Here is a 21,071-nt window from a genome sequence, read left to right on the forward strand (position 1 = left end):
TAGTAGTCTATAGACATATAGACTACTATATCTCTTATGAACAGAGATGAAAAACTCTTCAAAAAAATTTGAAAAATTTCAAATCAAATTCAACAACATATAATATGGATGCTATACCAAAACCAATGTTTTTTTTTTTCCAGGAATGCACAGGCTGTATAATATGCAGAAGTATTAGTGTAAACCATCACTCCAACAAGATAAAAAATATCTATTTGATCATATCAACAGATGCCAAACAATTATTAAGAAAAATCCAACACGTATTCATGATAAAAGTTACCACCAAACTGGGAATAGAGGGGACTTCCTCAACTTGATAAACAACATGTATAAAATACCTAGAGCAAACCTACTTAATGGTGAAAAACTACATTCTTTCCCTCTAAGATCAGGAACAAGGCAAGGATATTCCCCTCTTACCACTAGTAAAGATTCAGTACTTAAGAAGAAGTCCTAGCTAATCCTCTAGGAAGGGAAAAGAAAAGAAAAGATTTACATATGGGGAAGGAAAAGGTAAAACTGCCTTTGTTCAGAGACAACATGACTATGTATGTAGAAAATCCTAAAGAAACAACGAAAAAAACTCTGGGAACTAGTAAGTGATTATAGCAATGATTCAGGATGCAAACTTCATGTACAAATATCAATTACTTTCCTATATACCTGTGTTCTATGAAAGAGAGAAGAAAAAGGCTGACAAGTCCACCTTGATGAGAAATGGCTTCTTAAGGGGACTTATGGACAGAAGTGTGTCTTGGGAGGCTGAAAAATTAGTAGATCTCCACAACCCCACCTCCAGTGAGACCTGTTTTGGGGCCCAAAAAGCTGGCGGGTAACTGCTGGAAGCCCACCCAGGAGGAAATGCTTGAAAATCATAATCCTATCTCTAAAGCAGATGAAGGACATTCATGGGTGTACTTAAGGGTGTGACCAGACAAAAAGAAAGAATATGAGAGGGACCTGTGCTCCAGAAGGCTTCAGGCCACAGAGAGCCATCAGCATGGTGGGTCTGCCCAAGATAGCATTGTTCACACTGCCAATGAACAATGGGAATTTGAAATTCAAAACAAAATACCATTTACATTAGTGCCCAATCTAACAAAAAGTGTACAGAATCTCAATTCGTATAAAACTCAGCTGATGAGGAGCCCGGGTGGCTCAGCGGTTTAGCACCGCCTTCAGCCCAGGATCTGATCCTCGAGACCCAGGATCAAGTCCCACGTCGGGCTCCCTGCTTCTCTCTCTGCCTGTGTCTCTGCCACTCTCTCTCTCTCTCTGTGCTCTCTGTGTCTCTCATGAATAAATAAATATTTTTAAAAACTCATTTGAAAGAAATCAAAGATGATCTCCATAAATAAATTCCATGTTTACGGACAAGAATACATAATATGATCAAGATGTCAATTCTTCCCAACTTGGTTTATATATACAACACAACCCCAACCCAAATCCTAGCAAGTTATCACATATATATGACAAACTCATTCTCAATTTTACATGAATAGGCAAAAAAAAAAAAAAAACAGAACAGCTGACACAATATTGAGAAATACAAAGTCAAAGGACTGACACCAACCAATTTCAAGATTTCCTATAAAGCTTCAGTAATAAAGACACAGCAGTATTGGTCAAAGAACAGAAAAACAGGGATCCCTGGGTGGTGCAGCAGTTTAGCGCCTGCCTTTGGCCCAGGGCGCGATCCTGGAGACCTGGGATCGAATCCCACGTCGGGCTCCCGGTGCATGGAGCCTGCTTCTCCCTCTGCCTGTGTCTCTGCCTCTCTCTCTCTCTGCGTGTGTGTGACTATCAAAAATAAATAAAAATTTACAAAAAAAAAAACAAACAAACAGATCTGTAGAACATAACAGAGCTCATAATAAAACCCACACGAATACAATCAACTGGTCTTTGGCAGAGGAGCAAAGACGATTCAGTGAAGAAAGGCCAGTCTTTTCAAATACTGATGCTAGACAACTGGATATTCACATGCAGAAAATCTTTGAATCTAGGCATAGAACTTATCCCTGTTCACAAAAATGAACTCAAATTAGATCACAGAACTAAATATAAAGACAAATCTGCACAATTCCTGGGTGACTTTGAGCATGGTAAGGAGTTTTTCCATGCAACTCCAAAACCCCAACGTCTGAAAGAGAAATTGCAAGGTTGGACATTATTAAAATTAAAAACTTCTGTTCTGTGAAAGAAACCGTTCAGAGAATGAAGAAACAAGCCACAGAATGGAAAAAAATATTTGCAGAACACGTATCTAATAAACGACACGTATCCACAAAAGACAACTGTTAAAACTCAATGATAAGGGAAAAACACAACTCCCTTAAAAATGGGCAAAAAATGGAAAAGACACTTCTGTAAATCTAAGACTGTTCTAAAAAGAAGTCTACTATTTCAAAGGTATCTAATGAGAAAACTGTCCAAAGAATCCAAAAAGACGTTTCTGCAAAGATGATACAAAAATAGCAAATAAACACACAAAAAGATAATGAACTTCATCAGTCATCAAGGAAACGTAAACCACAGCAACAAGGAGGTATCATGTCCCACCTTCTTCTAGAAAGGTGAGAACAAAAAAGTCAAACAAAAGCAAGTGTTAGCTAAAACAAGTGTTGGTGGGGCACTTCAGCGGCTCAGTTGGTTAAACAGCCGACTCTTGATTTTGACTCAAGTCATGATACCAGGGTCGTGTGAGATTGAGCCCCAAATCGGTCTGTGTTCACAAGGAGTCAGCTTGAGATTTCCTCTCTGCCCCTCTCCCTCACCACTGCCCACCTCCCTGCTCGCTCTCTTGCTCTCTCTCTCAAATAAATAAAATCTTTTTTTAAAAAATAGGGTTGACAAGCATACAGAAATCAGAAGCCTCACACACTGCTGGTGAGAATACAAAACAGTGGAGCCACCTTGGGAAACTGCTGGTTCTTCTAAGTGTTAAACACAGACTTAGCACTTAACCCAGCAATTCTGCTCCTACATACATAGCCCCCAGAAATGAAAATATGTCCACATAAATACCTGTATGTGAAGATTCTTTTTTTTTTTTTTCATTTTGTATGTTGTTGTTGTTTTTTCTCCAGGTGGGGTTTTTAACGGTCACTTTCCCACACTCTGGATAATTTCTGATCCCACCACAAAGAGCCCTTGAATTGGCTAATGTGAGAAACTGGGAATGAAGACCCCTTTTAATTGCCATCTTGCCGAGGGAGTCTCCTTTTTTTTGGAAAAAAAAATCGAAAGGTTATTGCGTGAGCCTGGATGAATCCCACTCTCAACCCTCCACGGTCCGACCCACCCCATCTCACCTCATACCCGTTTTTGGCAGGGAGAAGCAGGAGTACGTGGTCCCGAATTCTCCTCCTTCACCTTGTTAAACACTAGAGGGAAAGCCCGCCATGAATGGCAACGATTCACCTTCAAGCTGCCTCCCTTCATCCAACGTTAAAACCCTTTGCACATAAGGCAACGTGGAAGCTGATGTTTTTACTCACCTCGCTGTTTTAAAGCACCATTATGAAGTCAGGTTGTACAGTAATTAACAGTACCTTTTATATATATCTCATATCTGTCATTTATATATATATATATATACACACACACACATACACATAAACACACACACACACACAAACTGGAAGAGGTAACAGCGGCTTATAGAAATGGATCTTCTTCAAGGTTTCCTGTGTGGTAAGCACCTGAAATACTGCATAAAAGGGTCTTGTGTGATCTGTCTCCCTGCTGCTCATTGGGCTCTGTTCTGCATGACCAGGAATGGTGCTGGCAAGAGAGCTCAGCGGCTGGAAGGAAAGTCTGCTGCTGAGCATCACTATTTTCCACCCCCTGCTTGTGCTCCTATCTGATCAGGCTAGAGAAGACAACAAAACATACATAGTTAGAAAAAAACTCCAATATATAGATTTCTGTAGAATTTCCTTTTTCTTCCCTCCTGTCCTTCCTCTGCAAGGTATTGTTGCTATGTCCTGTTACTGGTTTTTGCTGCAATAAACCCTCTTTGTTTCAATCACAGCAAGAAACAAAAATCCAAACAGAAAACCCCTCTGAAAAGAGTAGAAAACAAAAGGTTTGACCTACAAAAAGGGGAGGGGGAGACAGGAGGGACCTTGGTTTTGTTTTTAAAAAGGACTGAAGATTAACATTGAAAAATCAGGAGATGATGTGCAACCCTTTGTGCAAGGCAAAGCCCTCTGGTACTTCCGCCTCTGGTTTTGTTTTAAATTTCCTTTTTCTCTTCTGCGTGCGGATACTTCTCTCCATCTTCATGTTGTCAGTGTTTTGTTGTGTTTTGTGTTTCCTTGTTTAACTTTGTGTCACTACCTCAGTCTGCCCTCATGTCCCTTACACACAAACAAAATATTCCTTCAGCAGAGCGAAGAGGTGGCGGATGACCGGCACGCTACACGACCAGCCCAGCAGTCTCTGCGTCGCCACGTGGCTCATGTTGGAGACATCAGTATAGTGGACAGGGAAGCCAAACACCCTTTCCGTTTTAGTGTACCATAAGATGTCCTCTTTCTCATTCATGAAGACGGGGACATGCTGGTCTTTGCCCTGCTTTATGGAGTTCGACCTAGTAGTAATGGTCCTCACTTTGCTGAACTTGGCTATCCAGCCGTGCTCCAGACACTCCTGCAGCTCCAGCTTATCATTCACAGTGGATGCCAACGGCCTCCTGTTCATACCAGGAAGGTTCCCCCAGAAGTAGTGGGCCCTGTGTGCAGCTGACACTTCTTTGGCATTAATCATCATAGGGTTGGACTCGAGAATTCGCGAGATGTCCCTCTTGTCACTAATGCCCATGGCCACCACATTCTCAAAGAGCCGGAAGAAGGGGCGGTCATCTCCCTCCTTGGGCCGCGCATCATGCAGCAGGTGGTAGAACTCAAAGAAGAGCCGGCCAGTGCCCTCGTAGAGTCCTTTATGGGCAGGATTGATGATGGAGAGACCATTGCAAGGACTGCCCCCAATCACCAGATCCAACAGGCCCCACTCCTGGATAGGCTTCTGTGTGACGCTGCAGACGTCCCCAACATACATGATCTTCCCGACCGTGACGGAGTCCTTGCACACCTCGGAGGCGATGTAGCAGTCCACCTGAATCCCCAAATCCTTCAGCACCAGAAGCCCTGTAGCAATTCCATCAAATAGAGACAGCACCCGGATGGGCTTCCTCTTCTCAGCTGGGACAGGCAGGTAAACCTTCATAGGGTCAAATTCCTGGTCGTGGCTGTTGGTGAAGAACACCTGGAGCCATGAGGGCCAGTCGTCCCGCTGCCGCAGTAGCCCGTAAGTGCCCTTGTGCCCACACATGTAGCAGTTCCAGGGGTCCTCCTTGATGGCTGCCAGGTGGCCCCCAGCCCCAATAAGAGATCCACACCCTCCACACAAAAACACCTGCAGCAGTTATTGTTCCCAAACATGAGCACCTTGCGCCCCACCCCCCACAGCAAATGGTGTGGTAGGACTGGTAGCTGTCATCATCGTGGTGATACGTATGCACACTCCAGGAAGCAGTTCTTACAGTTTTGGCACATTTCTCCAACAAAGAGAGGGTGTTCCAGGGTAACGTTGAGGCTCCCACAAGAGATGCAAATGTCCCCGATGTTCCGGCACTTCTGCCGCACTTCGTACACCAGCTGCTCTCTTGTGCGTTCATCAATGATCTTAGGCTTCTCAGTCGTACTCTTTCGGGGCTTTTTGGCTGGTGGGGGTGGTGCATAGGCAGCTGCCTCAGGTTCGACCCACATGTCTGTGTAAACTTCTTTGTAGGGGTTCTTCTCTTCTTCGGGTGGCTTCAGGCCCTTGGGGCCAGAAGGCTGGAACCCTCCAAGAGACCACTCGATCATCTGTTTGTTCTGCACCTCCACGGACTTGGCAGTGTCGCTCTCATCGCTGTCGTGGCACGCTGGGAACAACTTCCCCGCATGGCTACAGGCCACCTGCAGGACTTCATAGATGGCTTTGCGGTACATGGGCTGCTTGTTGTATGTGGCCTGGTGGAAAGCACTGCAGAAGGAGCTCAGCGGCATCAATTTCTCAACACACACCATCAAGAACTTGCCATCTCCAAACCACATGACCCAGCGGGTGCCTTCAGCTCCTCAGCTCCGGCCTGTCATCCACCAAGACACAATGCGGCCTGGCTACCAGGAGAAGCCCCGAAGTTTCCCCCACACCAGCTCCCCAGTGCCAAAGCCCCGGCCGTCCTCGTAGGCCAGCTCATCGTTGGCTGCTTTGGTGGTGTTCTTGTCCCCAGCATCTGCCCCCACGGGCTCAGGTGTGGTGGCCACAGTGGGGGATGCAGGGTTGGTGGGCTGCTGCATTGCAGGAGGACTGGCCTCCTCCACCTTCTGAGACTCGCCAGACCCCTGGTTTTCTTCCACAGCATTCATTACTGCGATCACCTTGGCTTTTCTTCTCAGCCCATAAGGCCACGTGCAGCCCCTCTATGTGAAGATTCTTAGCAGCATTATTCATCATAGGCAATAGGTAGAAATGACCCAAATGTCCAAAGCTGGATAAAGAGGTTAACAAAGCTGGTATATCCATAAATACTACTGGGCCATAGAAAGGTATGAAGTATTGCTACGTATTATCATGTGGATTAAGCTAAGTGACAGGAGCCGATGGCAAACAAATCTACCCACCATATGATTCCATTTACATGAATTGTCCAAAACAGGTAAATAGAAACAGAAAGTAGATTAGTGGTTGCATAGGGCTGGAGTGAGGAAGGGTCAGAGGATGAAGGATTAGCGGTAGACAGCTACATGAGACAGGGGTTTGTTGGGAGGAGATGAAATTATTCTAGAATCGTGGAGGTGGCTGCATCACTTTGTGCGTACACTTCACATCCTTGCACATATACTTGAAATGGGTAAACTGTCTGATATATGTCTCAATAAAGTGGTTACAAAGAGTTACTATCTAAATGTTGATGACACCCCAATCAGAGTTGCGAGATTTCACAAAAGGAAATATAAAAAGACAGCACAGTTCATACGTCCACTAAAAAAATAAATAAATAAATTACTGTTTCTCTTAAGTTCAAATTAAACTGGATGCCTTGTATTTTATCTGGCAACCCGACTCCCAAGTCTATTACCTACAACCTAGAACTTACTAATTATCCTCAAGATCCACGTATCCAGCTACACAGTAGGAAGTTCTACTTGGTTAACTGCCAAATAGCAAATGAACATAAAACTAAAATCACCTTTCTTATGAGAAGATATTCAATTATGTCAGAAGTGGTAGGTCAGGGCTTGTGCAGGTCTCTGGAGCCCTCTCTCAACCCCCGATGGCCTGGCATCAACAATCTGGTGGTTGGATTAGTGGATGTGGTGTCTAGGAGCTGAGGTTTAACTAACACGGGGGAGGAGTTTCAATACGTTGAGAAACATCACCCTGATGGTGAGGGCAGGCTGAGCATCCAACTCCCTTTCTCAAAACAAAAATCACTTTCCTTCCCTCACCCATGGGTTCATTGCCATTGTCTTGACCTGGAAATCTCCAGGCCCATCCCATCTCCGTAGCAACTAAATTTTACTTCTGAAAAAAAACCAGTCTGATATCATCATTCTGCTGCTTTAACCCTTTCAAAATACTGGCTCCTACCATGGTCAAATAAAGTCAAAGCCAATTAAGAAGAGGTCTCTACCTGGGCCCCTGGGTGGCTCAGTTGGTTACACCCCGACTCCTGGTTTGGGCTCAGGTCCTGATCTCAGGGTCGGGACCCCAGATCCTTCACAGGGCTCCACACTCTGTGGGGAGTCTGCTAAAATTTCTCTCTCCATCTCCCTCTGCGCATTCTAGCACTTGTGCGCATTCTCGCATACGTGCACATGTGGCTCGCTTTCTCTCTCTTGCTTGTTGACATACTTGAAAGTGAACAGAATGGGTCAAAAGACACACTTGAAGTTTGCGTGTGATAGAGGCTGGGAGTGGGGGGCAGCTAGTAAGAAACAGAGAATGGACTAGAGGGGCACAGTAAACATTAAAAGCACATTTTACAGCAATTACAGAAAGATCCTTGTGATAGTACACATGCTACTGTGCCACTTAAATGCTAGCAACATCAATTTGTTTATTCATTGCTTTTCTAAAACCAGGATATCAGTGACTATGCTTCCTCACCACTTACTAGTCACATTTACTTTGAAAAACCACCAAGCTTAAAACTCAAGAGCTAGTGTAACTAAGACTTTGAAAAAAAAATTAGTGTTCTTTTCTTAGTAGAAATAACAACCACCTATCACTACTTTTTGGTCTTTCACGTGCTATAATTTAATACTAAATGCCTGCTTGTATTTGCCTAACCTATGTAACTATCAAAAAAAGAAGATCTTCACTATTGTATTTGAAACTCACAAACCACCTTGTTAACATTATAATTTCCATTTTATAGGAAGGAAACAGTGGCCACATTACAACTAAATAGAGACACACATGCATGCATTGTTTTGGGCATGTCTGTTTAATGGTTAAGGGGGTGCTGATGAACACAACGATACACAAAGGTACCGTGGCAATTCCATAAAAACTAAATCAAGCACTCTAGTCTTTACATGTCTTGTTAGGAAAATGCCACATCTCAACTTTTTCATTTCTTGAGAGTTGCTACTGCTTGAGGCAGGCAAATTTCAGCCAATTTGATGGGAAAAAATGGACTAAGATTTCTTCTAGCCTGTGAAGCAAAAGCACATTGGAAGTGGCTGATTTTCAAATACTATACATCAGTAACATCCTTCTCTCGTGACAGACAACCATAGCAAATTCACCTGAGTTTGGTTTTGGTGCAGATAGAGCTAAGGCACCACAGGTATCAATTTCCTACAGACTCAAGTAAGACTCACATTTTTTTTTCAGCTTGAGTTAAATGAAGAAAAAAAAATGCAATTCATATTTCCAGAAGCAAAACTAAGCTTCTTAATCTAATTTTACTATTTTAAGATTTCTGATCACTCCCAGCATTGCTGTGTGGCAAGACCTCATTTCTGGTGGCTGACCATTTCCATGGCATGATGCTTTACCAAGAACCAGCTCCAGAAACTCTTTTTCTTCGTTTTGAACTTTCATGTATTTATACACAAAATACCATTTCAATGGTGTTGTGGGGGGGAAAAAAAAAAAAAAACTTCTTCAAATTTCAGTTGACCTTGTCAAAGATAATTTTTATTTATTTATTTATTTATTTACTTATTTATTTATTTATTTTTATTTATTTATTATTTTTTACTGGAGTTCAATTTGCCACCATATACCATGACACCCAATGCTCATCCTATCAGGTGCCCCCCTCAGTGCCCATCACCCAGTCACCCCCACCGCCCACCCACCTCCCTTTCCACCACCCCTTCTTCGTTTCCCAGAGTTAGGAGTCTCTCATGGTCTGTGAGATATTTCTGATATTTCCCACTTGTTTTTTTTCCTTTCCCCTTTATTCCGTTTCACTATTTTTTATATTCCCCAAATGAATGAGATCATACAACGTTTGTCCTTCCCGACGGACTTATTTCACGCAGTGTAATACCCTCCAGTTCCATCCACATGGAAGCAAATGGTGGGTACTTGTTTCTAATGGCTGAGTAATATTCCACTGTATACATAGATCACATTTTCTTTATCCATTCATCTTTTGATGGACACAAAGGCTTCTTCCACAGTTTGGCTATCGTGGACATTGCTGCTATAAATATCAGGGAGCAGGTGTCCCGGCATTTCACTGCACCTGTATCTTTGGGGTAAATCCCCAGCAGTGCAATTGCTGGGTCGTATGTAGGGCAGATCTATTTTTAACTCTTTAAGGAACCTCCACAGTTTTCCAGAGTGGCTGCACCAATTGACATTCCCACCAACAGTGCAAGAAGGTTTCCCTTTCTCCACATCCTCTCCAGCATTTGTTGTTTCCTGAACAGGCCAATAGCCAGGGAGTAAATTGAAGCAGTCATCAAAAACCTCCCAAGACACAAAAGTCCAGGGCCAGATGGCTTACCAGGGGAATTCTATCAAACGTTTAAAGAAGAAACCAGGGAAGCCCCGGTGGCGCAGTGGTTTAGCACCGCCTACAGCCTACGGCCTGATCCTGGAGACCTGAGATCGAGTCCCACGTCAGGCTCCTGAATGGAACCTGCTTCTCCCTCCTTCTGTGTCTCTGCCTCTGTCTATATATGTCTATCATAAATAAATAAATCTTTAAAAAAATAAAGAAGAAACCATACATATTCTACTAAAGATATTCGGAAAGACAGAAGGAGATGGAGTACTTCCAAACTCATTCTACGAGGCCAGCATCACCTTAATTCCAAAACCACACAAAGACCCCACCAAAAAGGAGAATTATAGACCAATATCCCTGACGATCACGGATGCAAAAACTCTCAACAAGATATTAGCCAATAGGATCCGACAATACATTAGGAAGATGCTTCACCATGACCAAGTGGGATTTATCCCCGGGATGCAAGGCTGCTTCAACACTCGTAAAGCAATCAATGTGATTGATAATATCAGCAAGAGAAAAAAACAACAACCACATGATCCTCTCAATAGATGCAGAGAAAGCATTTGACAAAATACAGCATCCATTCCTGATCAAAACTCTTCAGGGTGTAGGGATAGAGGGAACATTCTTCAGCATCTTAAAAGCCACCTATGAAAAGCCCACAGCAAATATCATTCTCAATGGGGAAACACTGGGAGCCTTTCCCCTAAATCAAGAACAAGACAGGGATGTCCACTCTCACCACTGCTATTCAACATAGTACTAGAAGTCCTAGCCTCAGCAATAAGACAACAAAAAGAAATAAAAAGCATTCAAATTGGCAAAGAAGTCAAACTCTCCCTCTTCACTGATGACATGATACTGTACATAGAAAACCCAAAAGACTCCACTCCAAGATTGCTAGAACTCATACAGCAATTTGGCAGTGTGGCAGGATACAAAATCAATGCCCAGAAGTCAGTGGCACTTCTATACACTAACAATGAGACTGAAGAAAGAGAAATTAAGGAGTCAGTCCCATTTACAATTGCACCCAAAAGCCTAAGATACCTAGGAATAAATGAACCAACCTAAAAACTAGGGAACACTTCTGAAAGAAATTGAGGAAGACATAAAGAGATGGAAAAATACTCCATGGTCATGGATTGGAAGAATATAGTGAAAATGTCAATGTTACCCAGGGCAATTTACACATTTAATGCAATCCCTATCAAAATATCATGGACTTTCTTCAGAGAGTTGGAACAAATTATCTTAAGATTGGTGTGGAAAGGTAATTATTTTAAATTAATGTGGCTACGAACTGCTGCCATCCTTAACCTCAGAAAATATATTCCTTCTAATTTTTGTTGTGACCATTCATTACTCAAGCTAAATTCCAGCTCATGAATGTTGTCCATAAGGAGCCTATACCTTCCTGCTATTATTTCATATTCTTCTTCTAAACAAGGGCAGGCATACGTTGGCTTCATTAGTGCACACAGCCAGATCACCACCATTAAGGGAAATCATCTAGGTTCTTTGGTAAAATCTTTAACAACTTCCATGCTCATCACGGAACAAGGCTGATTTGTTCTGCCTTGAAGAAGGCAACAATTTGATCTCTGGTTTATGAGACAGCACTCAAAATATTTTTCCACGTTTTCCCACCAAGAGAATCTGACATCAGCATGGTTTTTACCTTTACCAGTGAATGCAGGCTTTTCTCACCAAACATACCCCAGAGGAAGGTCAGGTCTTCCTAGCTGTCCACAGGTGGCCCCAGCTGGACTGGCAGAACAGCCAACAGCTCATACAGACCTAGAAAGTGAAAAATAAAACACAAAGCGTAATCATAGAGTGATCTCATTAATTTCACTTAAGGTGTGTGTGAAGGATGGCTGGAACATGTCGTTTCTACTGGATCAGTATTCTGGACCATCAAGCAGAACGCTTCTCCGCGGAAGCCAAGGAACCTTTTTGATTTTTACAGCCCAATCAAATATGCAGCATCAACAGGCTAGCCTAACCTTTCGTTTGTCAACATTCTCCAGGCATCCAAGTGGACACAAGGCAGAAAACGTGTACAAGTTTTCAGAGGAAGAAGAAAACTAAATTGTCACTACTATTGACTCAGTGTTAGCCAAAGATCAAAAGGAGTCATGAATAGGAATAACTTCCTTAGAAGAGCAGAAAATTGATAGGGTGGCCCATTAAAAAGGTTTTGTGGTTTCCAAAGAGTTCCTAATGATATATAGCTTCAAAACCATTTGCGTTATCTACATCCAAATTCAAGTTCCAAAAAGCTAAGGCCTATTAAGCCATACGTGGTGTTGCTTTCTTGTAGCTGCTCATTTTTCAAAAGCAACAACCACAAGCTACACAGAACTGAGTTTACCTTTAACTCCAATCTGGGCGTATGCCGTACCCTCTGAAAGAGTTAAGGAAAAGGATGCAGGTTCCTCGGGGCCCTCCTCACTAGAAGCTTCTTGGGGCTAGACAGTAGCGCCCTGTTCCACCAGTAGCCTGTTGCAGAAACCCTCCCACCTCCTTTGGGGGCCGTCAGACTCCTGTCCAAAAACTGTTACGACAGTGCCTGCCCGGGGCCTCTTCAGGGAGGTGACCTAGAAGTCAGTATCAACTCTCAGCACACGTTTCACTTTCCAGTGGGATTATACAAGGTAAAAAAGGAGAAACTTCCTTTTATTTCTGTCTGCTGTCTACAAGAGCACCGAAACCTCCTGGGATCTACGACACAGGAGCATGTTGTAATTCCTGCTCTGAAGAAGTGCTGCTGTTCATCACAGGGACAGCTTTACAAGATATGTAACTAAAAGAATCGTAAATTATGGCCTGCTGATTAGTCTATTATCTTCCTAAAGTATTATCATATTCTGATAATCAGTGATCATTCACCAAATGTATTCATTTTCCCTTGGAAAGTTGGATCTGTAACTTGAGACATTAAACTCAAACATTCCTGGGATTGCATGTGGCCAAAAAGATCTATTCTACTTTAGGGGGAAGAAAATGTCTCCCTATTACATTCTCAAGTATTCTTGATGATTTACACTTATTCCCTTAAAAACCTGGCATCATGCCTAAGCAAGCACTTTTTGATGATTTCATAAAAATATTTGTAAGGTGTCCCAAATAGTCTGTTTCATATGTAACTCAGTGAGCTTCAGCTATTGTTGTTATTATTAGTTATTCATCATGACTATTATTTTTTAAAGATTAATTTATTTTACAGAGAGGCAGGGGACAGGGGCAGAGGGAGACAGAATCTTAAGCAGACTCCACGCTCAGCATGGAGCTTGACACGAAGCTCCAAATCATGACCCTGATCATGGCTGGAGCTGAGACCAAGAGTCAGACACTCAACCCACTGCACCACCCAGGAGTGTCCATCGCTACTGCTTTTGAAAAATCAAAACTCTGAGTCAAACAGACCTAGATTCAAACCAGGTCTATACTTCATTTACCTCCCATAACTTACCTCAGCCTTCTTTCCATCATATGTTCAAAAGAAACGGTAATCTACACATGTAGTAAACTGGACAGGAAAAAATCACAAACATATGCACGTACACAAGGTATGTAAAATCTGAAAAAGCCTAAGGGACTACGTCAGTGGCGATGTACCCACATGGTTACCATAACTATGCGAGATGAAGAAGCAGGGTCAAGGGTACACGGGATCTGTATTATGTATTTCAACACATGAATCCACAGTTATCTCAAAGTACAGTTAAAGCAAGAGAAGTGGTGGTTAATATGACTGTTATAAGAATGCAAGGGAACAAGGCACATAGTCCCGTGGTTGGCACAAAAGAGGCATTTGATGGATTTTTAAAAGATTTTATTTATTCATGAGACAGAGAGACAGACAGACAGAGGCAGAGACATAGGCAGAAAGAGAAACACATGCAGCGAGCCCAAAGTGCTACTCGATCCCGGGACTCCAGGATCACACCCTGGGCTGAAGGCTGATGCTTAAGCACTGAGCCACCCAGGCATCCCTGATAAAAAGGTTTTAAAAATTGGGCAGCCCGAGTGGCTCAGCAGTTTAGCACTGCCTTTGGGCCAGGGCTTGATCCGACCGGATCAAGTCCCACTGTGGGCTCCCTGCCTGCTTCTCCTCTGCCTGTGTCTCTGACTTTGTCTCTTTGTCTCTCTCTCTCTGTGTCTCTTATGAACAAATAAAATCTTAAAAGAGTTAAAAAAAAAAATAAAGTGATTTCTTAAGACTTCCTCAAGTGGCAACTGCCCCTTACTAGAATTCTGTCTATACCTTTACTCAACTTCACTTCAAAAAGTTTGGTTCTCTAATGAAGAACCAAGAGGAGCAGATGAATAAGCGTCCGCATAAAACACATAAAGTGAAAGATCCCTATAATTTCTAATCTGTGGATAAAACCTGAAAGGAGTCTGGGGGACTAACCAAATAGCAAATCACTTTGAGATTGATGACATATGCCTTATTATCTAAATTAAAATAGAAAACACAGGGACACCTGGGTGATTGAGAAGCTGAGCATCTAACTTTGGTTCAGGGTGTGATTCTGGCCCAGGATCCAGCCCCACATTGGGCTTCCTATGGGGAGCCTGCTTCTCCCTCTGCCTGGGTCTCTGCCTCTCTCTGTGTCTCTCACAAATCAATAAGTAAAATCTTTTACAAATAAAATAAAATAGAAAACACATTAAGAAAATCAACTTCTGAAGATGATTTTTTAAAAATTATATGGCCCTGATATTTAAGCTGAACTACATTTCTTTTTAAATCATAAACAAGGAAAACATTTAGAAAGCAACAGATAAGCTCAAGGAGATCACAAAAACCAACCTTCACAGGAGACCTATTTCTCCTCTGGCTCAGTGTCCTTTACAGTTTATCCAGGTGTGTTTTCAATTCATCTGAGTTTGAAAGTGAACGGCAAGGAACAGCAAGGTAATTCATTCCAAGATTGAAAATAAAATGATAGCTACAGGAGATTACTCCATCAATGCTAACTGCTTCTGTCATTTATTCTTTGGTTATGAAGGTAATTTGGAAAGGTCTAATATCCATAAATCATTACGATGCTTTATACTTCATTTTGAAAACAATCCTGTCTTTTTATGTATTTCATCAGGCCTCGTTCCGACACTAGCGTATCTGTCAGTTTTTAGCACTGTCAGCAACAGACCTAGCTCATTTGTCTTTATTTCTCCAAAGCATTCCTCCTGCCTGTGCCTTTCTCAGAACACTAGTAGCCGACAGTTTCTCTCTGCCCAGAGAGTTCTAGCCTTAGACTTCTGCTACTGTAGCTACCCAGGTAGAACAGAGGACATCCCCACGCACAATTTTTTGAGCAGGAGAGTGAATGCAAATCAGCACAGTATCCGCATAAGGTCCTCGGTGACAGGACTTTTGGAAACATTTGCAGCGGCTTCTGGTTTTCACTCCCAGGATCTCACACTTGTGTCTGCGCCAGGAAGAGCTCTGCTCAGGACCGGGCCCAAAGGAGCCGGGTGGCAGGGAGCTCCGAAAGGCACACTTACATCATCAGCCAAGACTGCTGTGCTGTGGAGGATGGGCACGGGGTTCTACTTCTCATAGTAGTAGAGCTTTTCATGAATCTAGAAGAAAAACAAGAGTATACAAGTTCACCTGCTAGCAAACAGTGAAGGGTTTTCAGCACTGCGAATAGAAACAGATCCACTAAACCTCAAAAAAAAATTAAACGTTTCTATAAATCTGTAGATAATAAATAAGTGGGCTTATTTCTATGGTCCAGTCTGATTCTTCTTTAAGATTCTCATGTCAATGTTCTATGTTTAAATCAAAGTTTTTCTAATTGCGACATCATTGACATGTACCACTGTAATACTTTTTATATGTACAACATAATGATTTGCTGTATATATATATTGCAAAATGGTTACCACAGTAAATTTAGTTACTATCACCGTACATTGTTACATGAGATGTCAAATGGGGGTAAAAATCATTATCAAATAGAGCCCACATAAAAGCTAAACCTTTTTCCCTTGAATAATTATGATAGTTTTCTAAAATATGTAACTTCTAAAACATATTGCTGCAGTACTTTAAGTATCAGTTGTAGTTCATATCTCTACTAAAAACATACATGATGATTAATAAGGCGGCAGCCACTTGGGTTGGTACGTGATAACCATTAGAAGCAAGGGAACTGGCGTGGTGTGTGCCCTCCTGAGCATGCTGTTCCTTTCGCTTAGTCTTTTTTTTCCCCCAGATTATCAACCTTTCTCCCAAATTCAAACTTCTAAGAAACAGAGGGAATGCTCCTAGATGAAGACATTTCTCAGAACTATTGAGCTTAGATAACTTTCTGTCCTGTAAAACAAGTAAAATTATACTATCAGGGAATAATTGGGTCCTTTCTTTCCCAATATTACCCAAGAAACAACAAAGGTGAGAATGTATTTTTAGTGCACTAGAAGACACATGGAGTTCCTTAAAAAATCTGCTTTAACAAATGCAAAACTGTTGGCTTTTACGTTTTATCTACTTCAGCTCTTACACAGGTGCCTTTAAAATGTTATACTTGAAAACTTACTTGAGCCTCTTCTTACTTACAGTTGAAGAAATTACCCCCGCACTATATATATAAAACAGTTGCACCGCAGAATTTCCAGTTTTTAATAGGTATCAAGTAATACACTCAGAGGTATCAGGCCATCTACTCTTTAAATAATAACTGGCGATGGTCCCACACATAGAAACAAATGAGTTGGGACTTAAAACTCAGGCCACCTGGCTCAGTATCAGAGCTTGTCGTCACTCCACATGCCTGCCTCTTAGATTAACATCTTGTCTGCCTCTTTCACGGACCTCAATCAAGGCTGGATGAACAGGATAGAGAGAGGCTCGCGGATATGTGACAAATAATACTGGCTGTTTCTAATGACTACGGGATTAGGAATGGCTTCTCTTCACCCCTCCCTGTCTTTTTTCTTTCCGACAATTCTTAATTTTTCCAGATGAATTTGTATTGATTCTGTACCATAATTACAACTTAAACATTATATGCCCCAAATAAAGACATTCTTCTCCACTTCATTTCCTTCTTCTGAGGGTCTTTTATAAACAAGGAGCCCCTCTTTCCACATCATCATCTTTCCATCTTCACCCAAGTGAGTTGAGTGCATACCCCTACCCTGCCAACCCTGGGACTTTGTATTGTATCAGGAATTTTTAAATGCTCTCCCAGAATTTCCAAATGCTGGTAACCCTATGACGATAAGTGTTTTACTCCAGGACATAATTTTAAATATGAAGTTGGTATGAAAGTAAAAATTAGGGATCCCTGGGTGGCACAGCGGTTTGGCGCCTGCCTTTGGCCCAGGGCGCGATCCCGGAGACCCGGGATCAAGTCCACATCGGGCTCCCGGTGCATGGAGCCTGCTTCTCCCTCTGCCTGTGTCTCTGCCTCTCTCTCTCTCTGTGTGTGTGACTATCATAAATAAATAAAAATTAAAAAAAAAAAAAGAAAGTAAAAATTACTTCAAGTAATTAATGTTCAATCTCACAAAATATTTTCTACCATATGTACGAATAGTGTTTTCCGGGTGGGCTCAGGTAATATGGGAATTCTATTTACAGAATTTATTTATAAATTTCCAAATACTAGCCATCTCATCGTGGCTTTCCCAAAAGGGGCCTCACTTGGCTAGATATTTTGGTCACTTAATGTGCCGTGGAATCCATTGATGATATCTTACTGAGACTTTCCTCATTAGTTCTCGCAAGTGAAGTTGGCTTTTTTTCTCCTGGTCCTGTCTTTATGGGGTCATAATATCAGTGTTACACTGCTTTCGCTTTTTTTTACACTGTGGAAAGTTTCAATCTTTTTATATGCTCTCAAATAATCTCAATGCCACTAAAGTAATCTCTTCTTTAAGTGTTTTATGGCATTCCCATGGGAAACCAGGAGGATCAGATACATTATGGAGGGCAGCTTCATCCCCCAACTTTATTTCTTGTGGGTGGTGTATGGAAATTTCTCCATTTAGGTTTTCTATCTCTTTCTTTGTCAGTTACAGTAAACACCGTTTTCCTACAAAATTACTCATTTTTTTCTGGCCTTAAAAAATTAAATGAATCTGACTCAGTTGGGGGATGGGGCAGATGGCAGAGGATTAGGGGTCCTCAAGCACCTGTCCCCACCAACTTACCTAGACCAGAGATCCCTTCTGGATCTCCTTCAGAAGTGGCTTGTGACCCCTGCAGCCCCCGCCCATCCCCATGCATCTCCTCGTGTTCGCAGGCTGCTCTGCCAGCACTCACCATCCGGGTCCTTCTCACAGTAGCACTGGTACTTGCACTCCACCACGTTCTCCAGAAAGGCCTTCACCTGCTCCCTGTCCTCGAAGTCCACCAGGCCTGGCAAGGACTCTGCTGGCCTGGCAGAGCTCAGCCTGCCTCTCTGCATGCCTGTGGCGTGGTCACATGAGCAAGTGGAAGGCCATGGCCTGGGGTGGAGCCTCTGGCTGGAGCCTGGGCGAGGCTGGGCAGGACTGGGCGGGGCGTGCCCCCAAGGTCTCTGTGCTGGTCTCCCATTCAGGAAGGGGGTGCACAGTCCATCTACCTTTGAAGACCCTTGGCTGTTGCCACACCTCTTGCTTCTCTGGCTCCTTCCCTCTAACTGGTGACAGCCTCTCTGCAGCACTTCTGTGCCAGCTTTATGCCTCCCAGCATTACAGGATCCGTGGTCTCTCATGTGGCCCATGGGCAGTTTCCACTGGCAACTTAGCACTAATGAAAGAAAAAAAATCAATATTTTTATGCACCCGGATTTGAAGTTGCAACAGGATTATTATTTTTGCATAATTGTTTTCATAAGGCTGTGCCAGTGCTGCACAGGCTAAGCTTGTCAGAGCTTTGCTATTAACCTTCGCAGTATTTGCTTATCACCATTGTGTTTGGAAAATTTCTACTACACAACTATAATTATCTCAAGTCATATATTCAATTAACTAAGATAGGTAAAAGACTTCAAATTAGTTCATAAAAGCCTAGTCATTGAATATAGTAATACAGAGGTGTCTGGGTGGCTGACTTGATTAAGCATCCAACTCTTGATCTTGGCTCAGGTCATGGTCTCTGGGTCATGAGATTGAGCCCCATGTTGGGCTCTGGACTCAGTGTGGAATCTGCTTAAGACTCTCTCTCCTCCTTCTACCCCTCTCCTCTCTCTCTCTCTCTCTAACAAATGTTGGGAAAATAAAGAAAATACTAATATAAACATAGAGGTTCCTATCTTCTGAATATTTAGGATCTAATTCCCAAACAATCCAAGGTTACAGGAATATAGACATTATGATATTCACCAATAAACTGACAATGTTCATACCAGCCCTCATTTAAACATTTCTTCCCACCTAATACATGCCCTCTATGCTGTCATTGGTTTTTATCTTGGATGCCATTAACATGACTGCAAAAATACAGGACTTCACAGGGCTGATGAAAATGATGATGAAGTGAAGCTGGTGGTAAACAAGCCTCTGAAAGAGGTCTGCTAGTCAGCAACTGAGAAAAATGTAACATATCTGACAAAACTCCCCACTGTGAAAGGGAACAATCTGAGTACCGAACTTTAAAAAATGAACAAAAACCAAATACTACTGGAGAAACTAAAGTCTTCAAATATTTTTGTTAAACTGCCCTTTTAACTGGAAAAGTCAAAGTGCTATTATAAAATGTTGGCAGCAATATTATGCCAACAAAGGAAAATTCAGCAGGATACAATGCATCCATGCTAAGAATTAGCAGTTACAACTGTAACCTACAATATTCTTAATTACATTTCAAATGTGGTCACATTTTATATTTCCTGTTCCTACATAAAGTTCTGTTCACTTCCCCCACCATTTTCTTGCTCTTTTTGTACCTGTTTAATGCAGATTAATTGTAACTGGCCTTTTCCTACTATGTATTATTACTAGATAAATGGACCACAGAATAACAACATCAACAGAGAAAGCTAACAGGGTTCCGACCTTCACTGAGAGTGAATCTAGCTATGCTAGAAGTGGAACTGAAAATGCATTTATTTCACAAAAACAACCAAAAAAATAATAATAAGCCACCCAAACAGTGTCAGAATACAAAGCACAATAATAAGAATTAGGTTTTCTTTATCCTGAGAGCTAATTTCCCCCACCTCCAGGGCTTTGTCATTTAAAAAATTCTGTTATACAGTGTCATGAAGCCACCAAATTTCTCCAATAATTTTTAAATTAAGGACATCGAGGGATCCCTAGGTGGCGCAGCGGTTTGGCGCCTGCCTTTGGCCTAGGGCGCGATCCTGGAGACATAGGATCGAATCCCACATCGGGCTCCTGGTGCATGGAGCCTGCTTCTCCCTCTGCCTGTCTCTGCCTCTCTCTCTCTCTCTCTATCATAAATAAATAAAAAAAAAATTAAAAAAAAAATAGGACATCGACCTTTTGCCAATAAACTGTTTCCAGAGAAAGCACAAACTAACGCTTTCTAGGATAAAAACTGATAGCCACTAAAAATAGAGATGAAAACAAAATAGACTATACAGGACAACTGGATTCCTACATGCACAAGAATTAACTTAGATCCCTATCTCACACCATACACAAAAAATTAGCTCAAATTTTAAATCAAGGGGTAAATCCTCATAACCTTGGGTTTGCAAAGAGATTCTTAGATATGCTACCAAGAGCATAAGCAGCACAAGATAAAATGGACACTGATCTTTATAGAAGTTAGAACTTTTGTACAAAGGATACTATCAGACAAGTGAAATGATAGCCTACACAAGGGGAAAAAAATATTTGCAAGGTGAAAATATGATAAGGTTTTAATATCTAAAATATATAAAAAATGCCAAACTCAACAACAAAAAGGCAATCAGATCGCCAAAGACTACCTGAAAACATGCTCAACATCATTAGTCATTAGGGAAATGCAAATCAAAACCACAATGAACTACCACTTCATGCCCACGAGAATGGCTATAATCAAAAATTACTCAGTGTAACAGGTAGTGATGAG

General features: G+C 42.0%; 1 protein-coding gene and 1 long non-coding RNA gene across 3 annotated transcripts in view; both read right to left on the reverse strand.

The window, feature by feature from the left end:
• Positions 1-15,653, reverse strand: part of LOC119876055 — a 55,949-nt gene extending 40,296 nt beyond the window's left edge. The window contains exons 1-2 of one of the 2 annotated variants that reach the window (XR_005355241.1): positions 15,560-15,653; positions 11,756-11,836 (exon numbers count right to left, since the gene is read on the reverse strand). This is a non-coding gene — a long non-coding RNA (uncharacterized LOC119876055). Of the gene's footprint in view, positions 1-11,717; positions 11,837-15,559 lie in introns of both variants that reach the window. The other variant, XR_005355240.1, reaches the window with a different exon arrangement.
• LOC119876051 (DNA (cytosine-5)-methyltransferase 3A-like) lies at positions 4,372-6,443 on the reverse strand. Its single transcript, XM_038529948.1, is given in 4 exon segments — positions 4,372-5,378; positions 5,381-5,468; positions 5,471-5,524; positions 5,526-6,443. Coding segments are annotated over 4 exon segments (2,049 nt in total). The 5' UTR covers positions 6,426-6,443.
• Positions 15,654-21,071: the final 5,418 nt, after the last annotated feature.

The sequence above is a fragment of the Canis lupus genome, chromosome 2 (genome assembly GCF_011100685.1).
Source record: "Canis lupus familiaris isolate Mischka breed German Shepherd chromosome 2, alternate assembly UU_Cfam_GSD_1.0, whole genome shotgun sequence".
Classification (NCBI taxonomy): domain Eukaryota; kingdom Metazoa; phylum Chordata; class Mammalia; order Carnivora; family Canidae; genus Canis; species Canis lupus.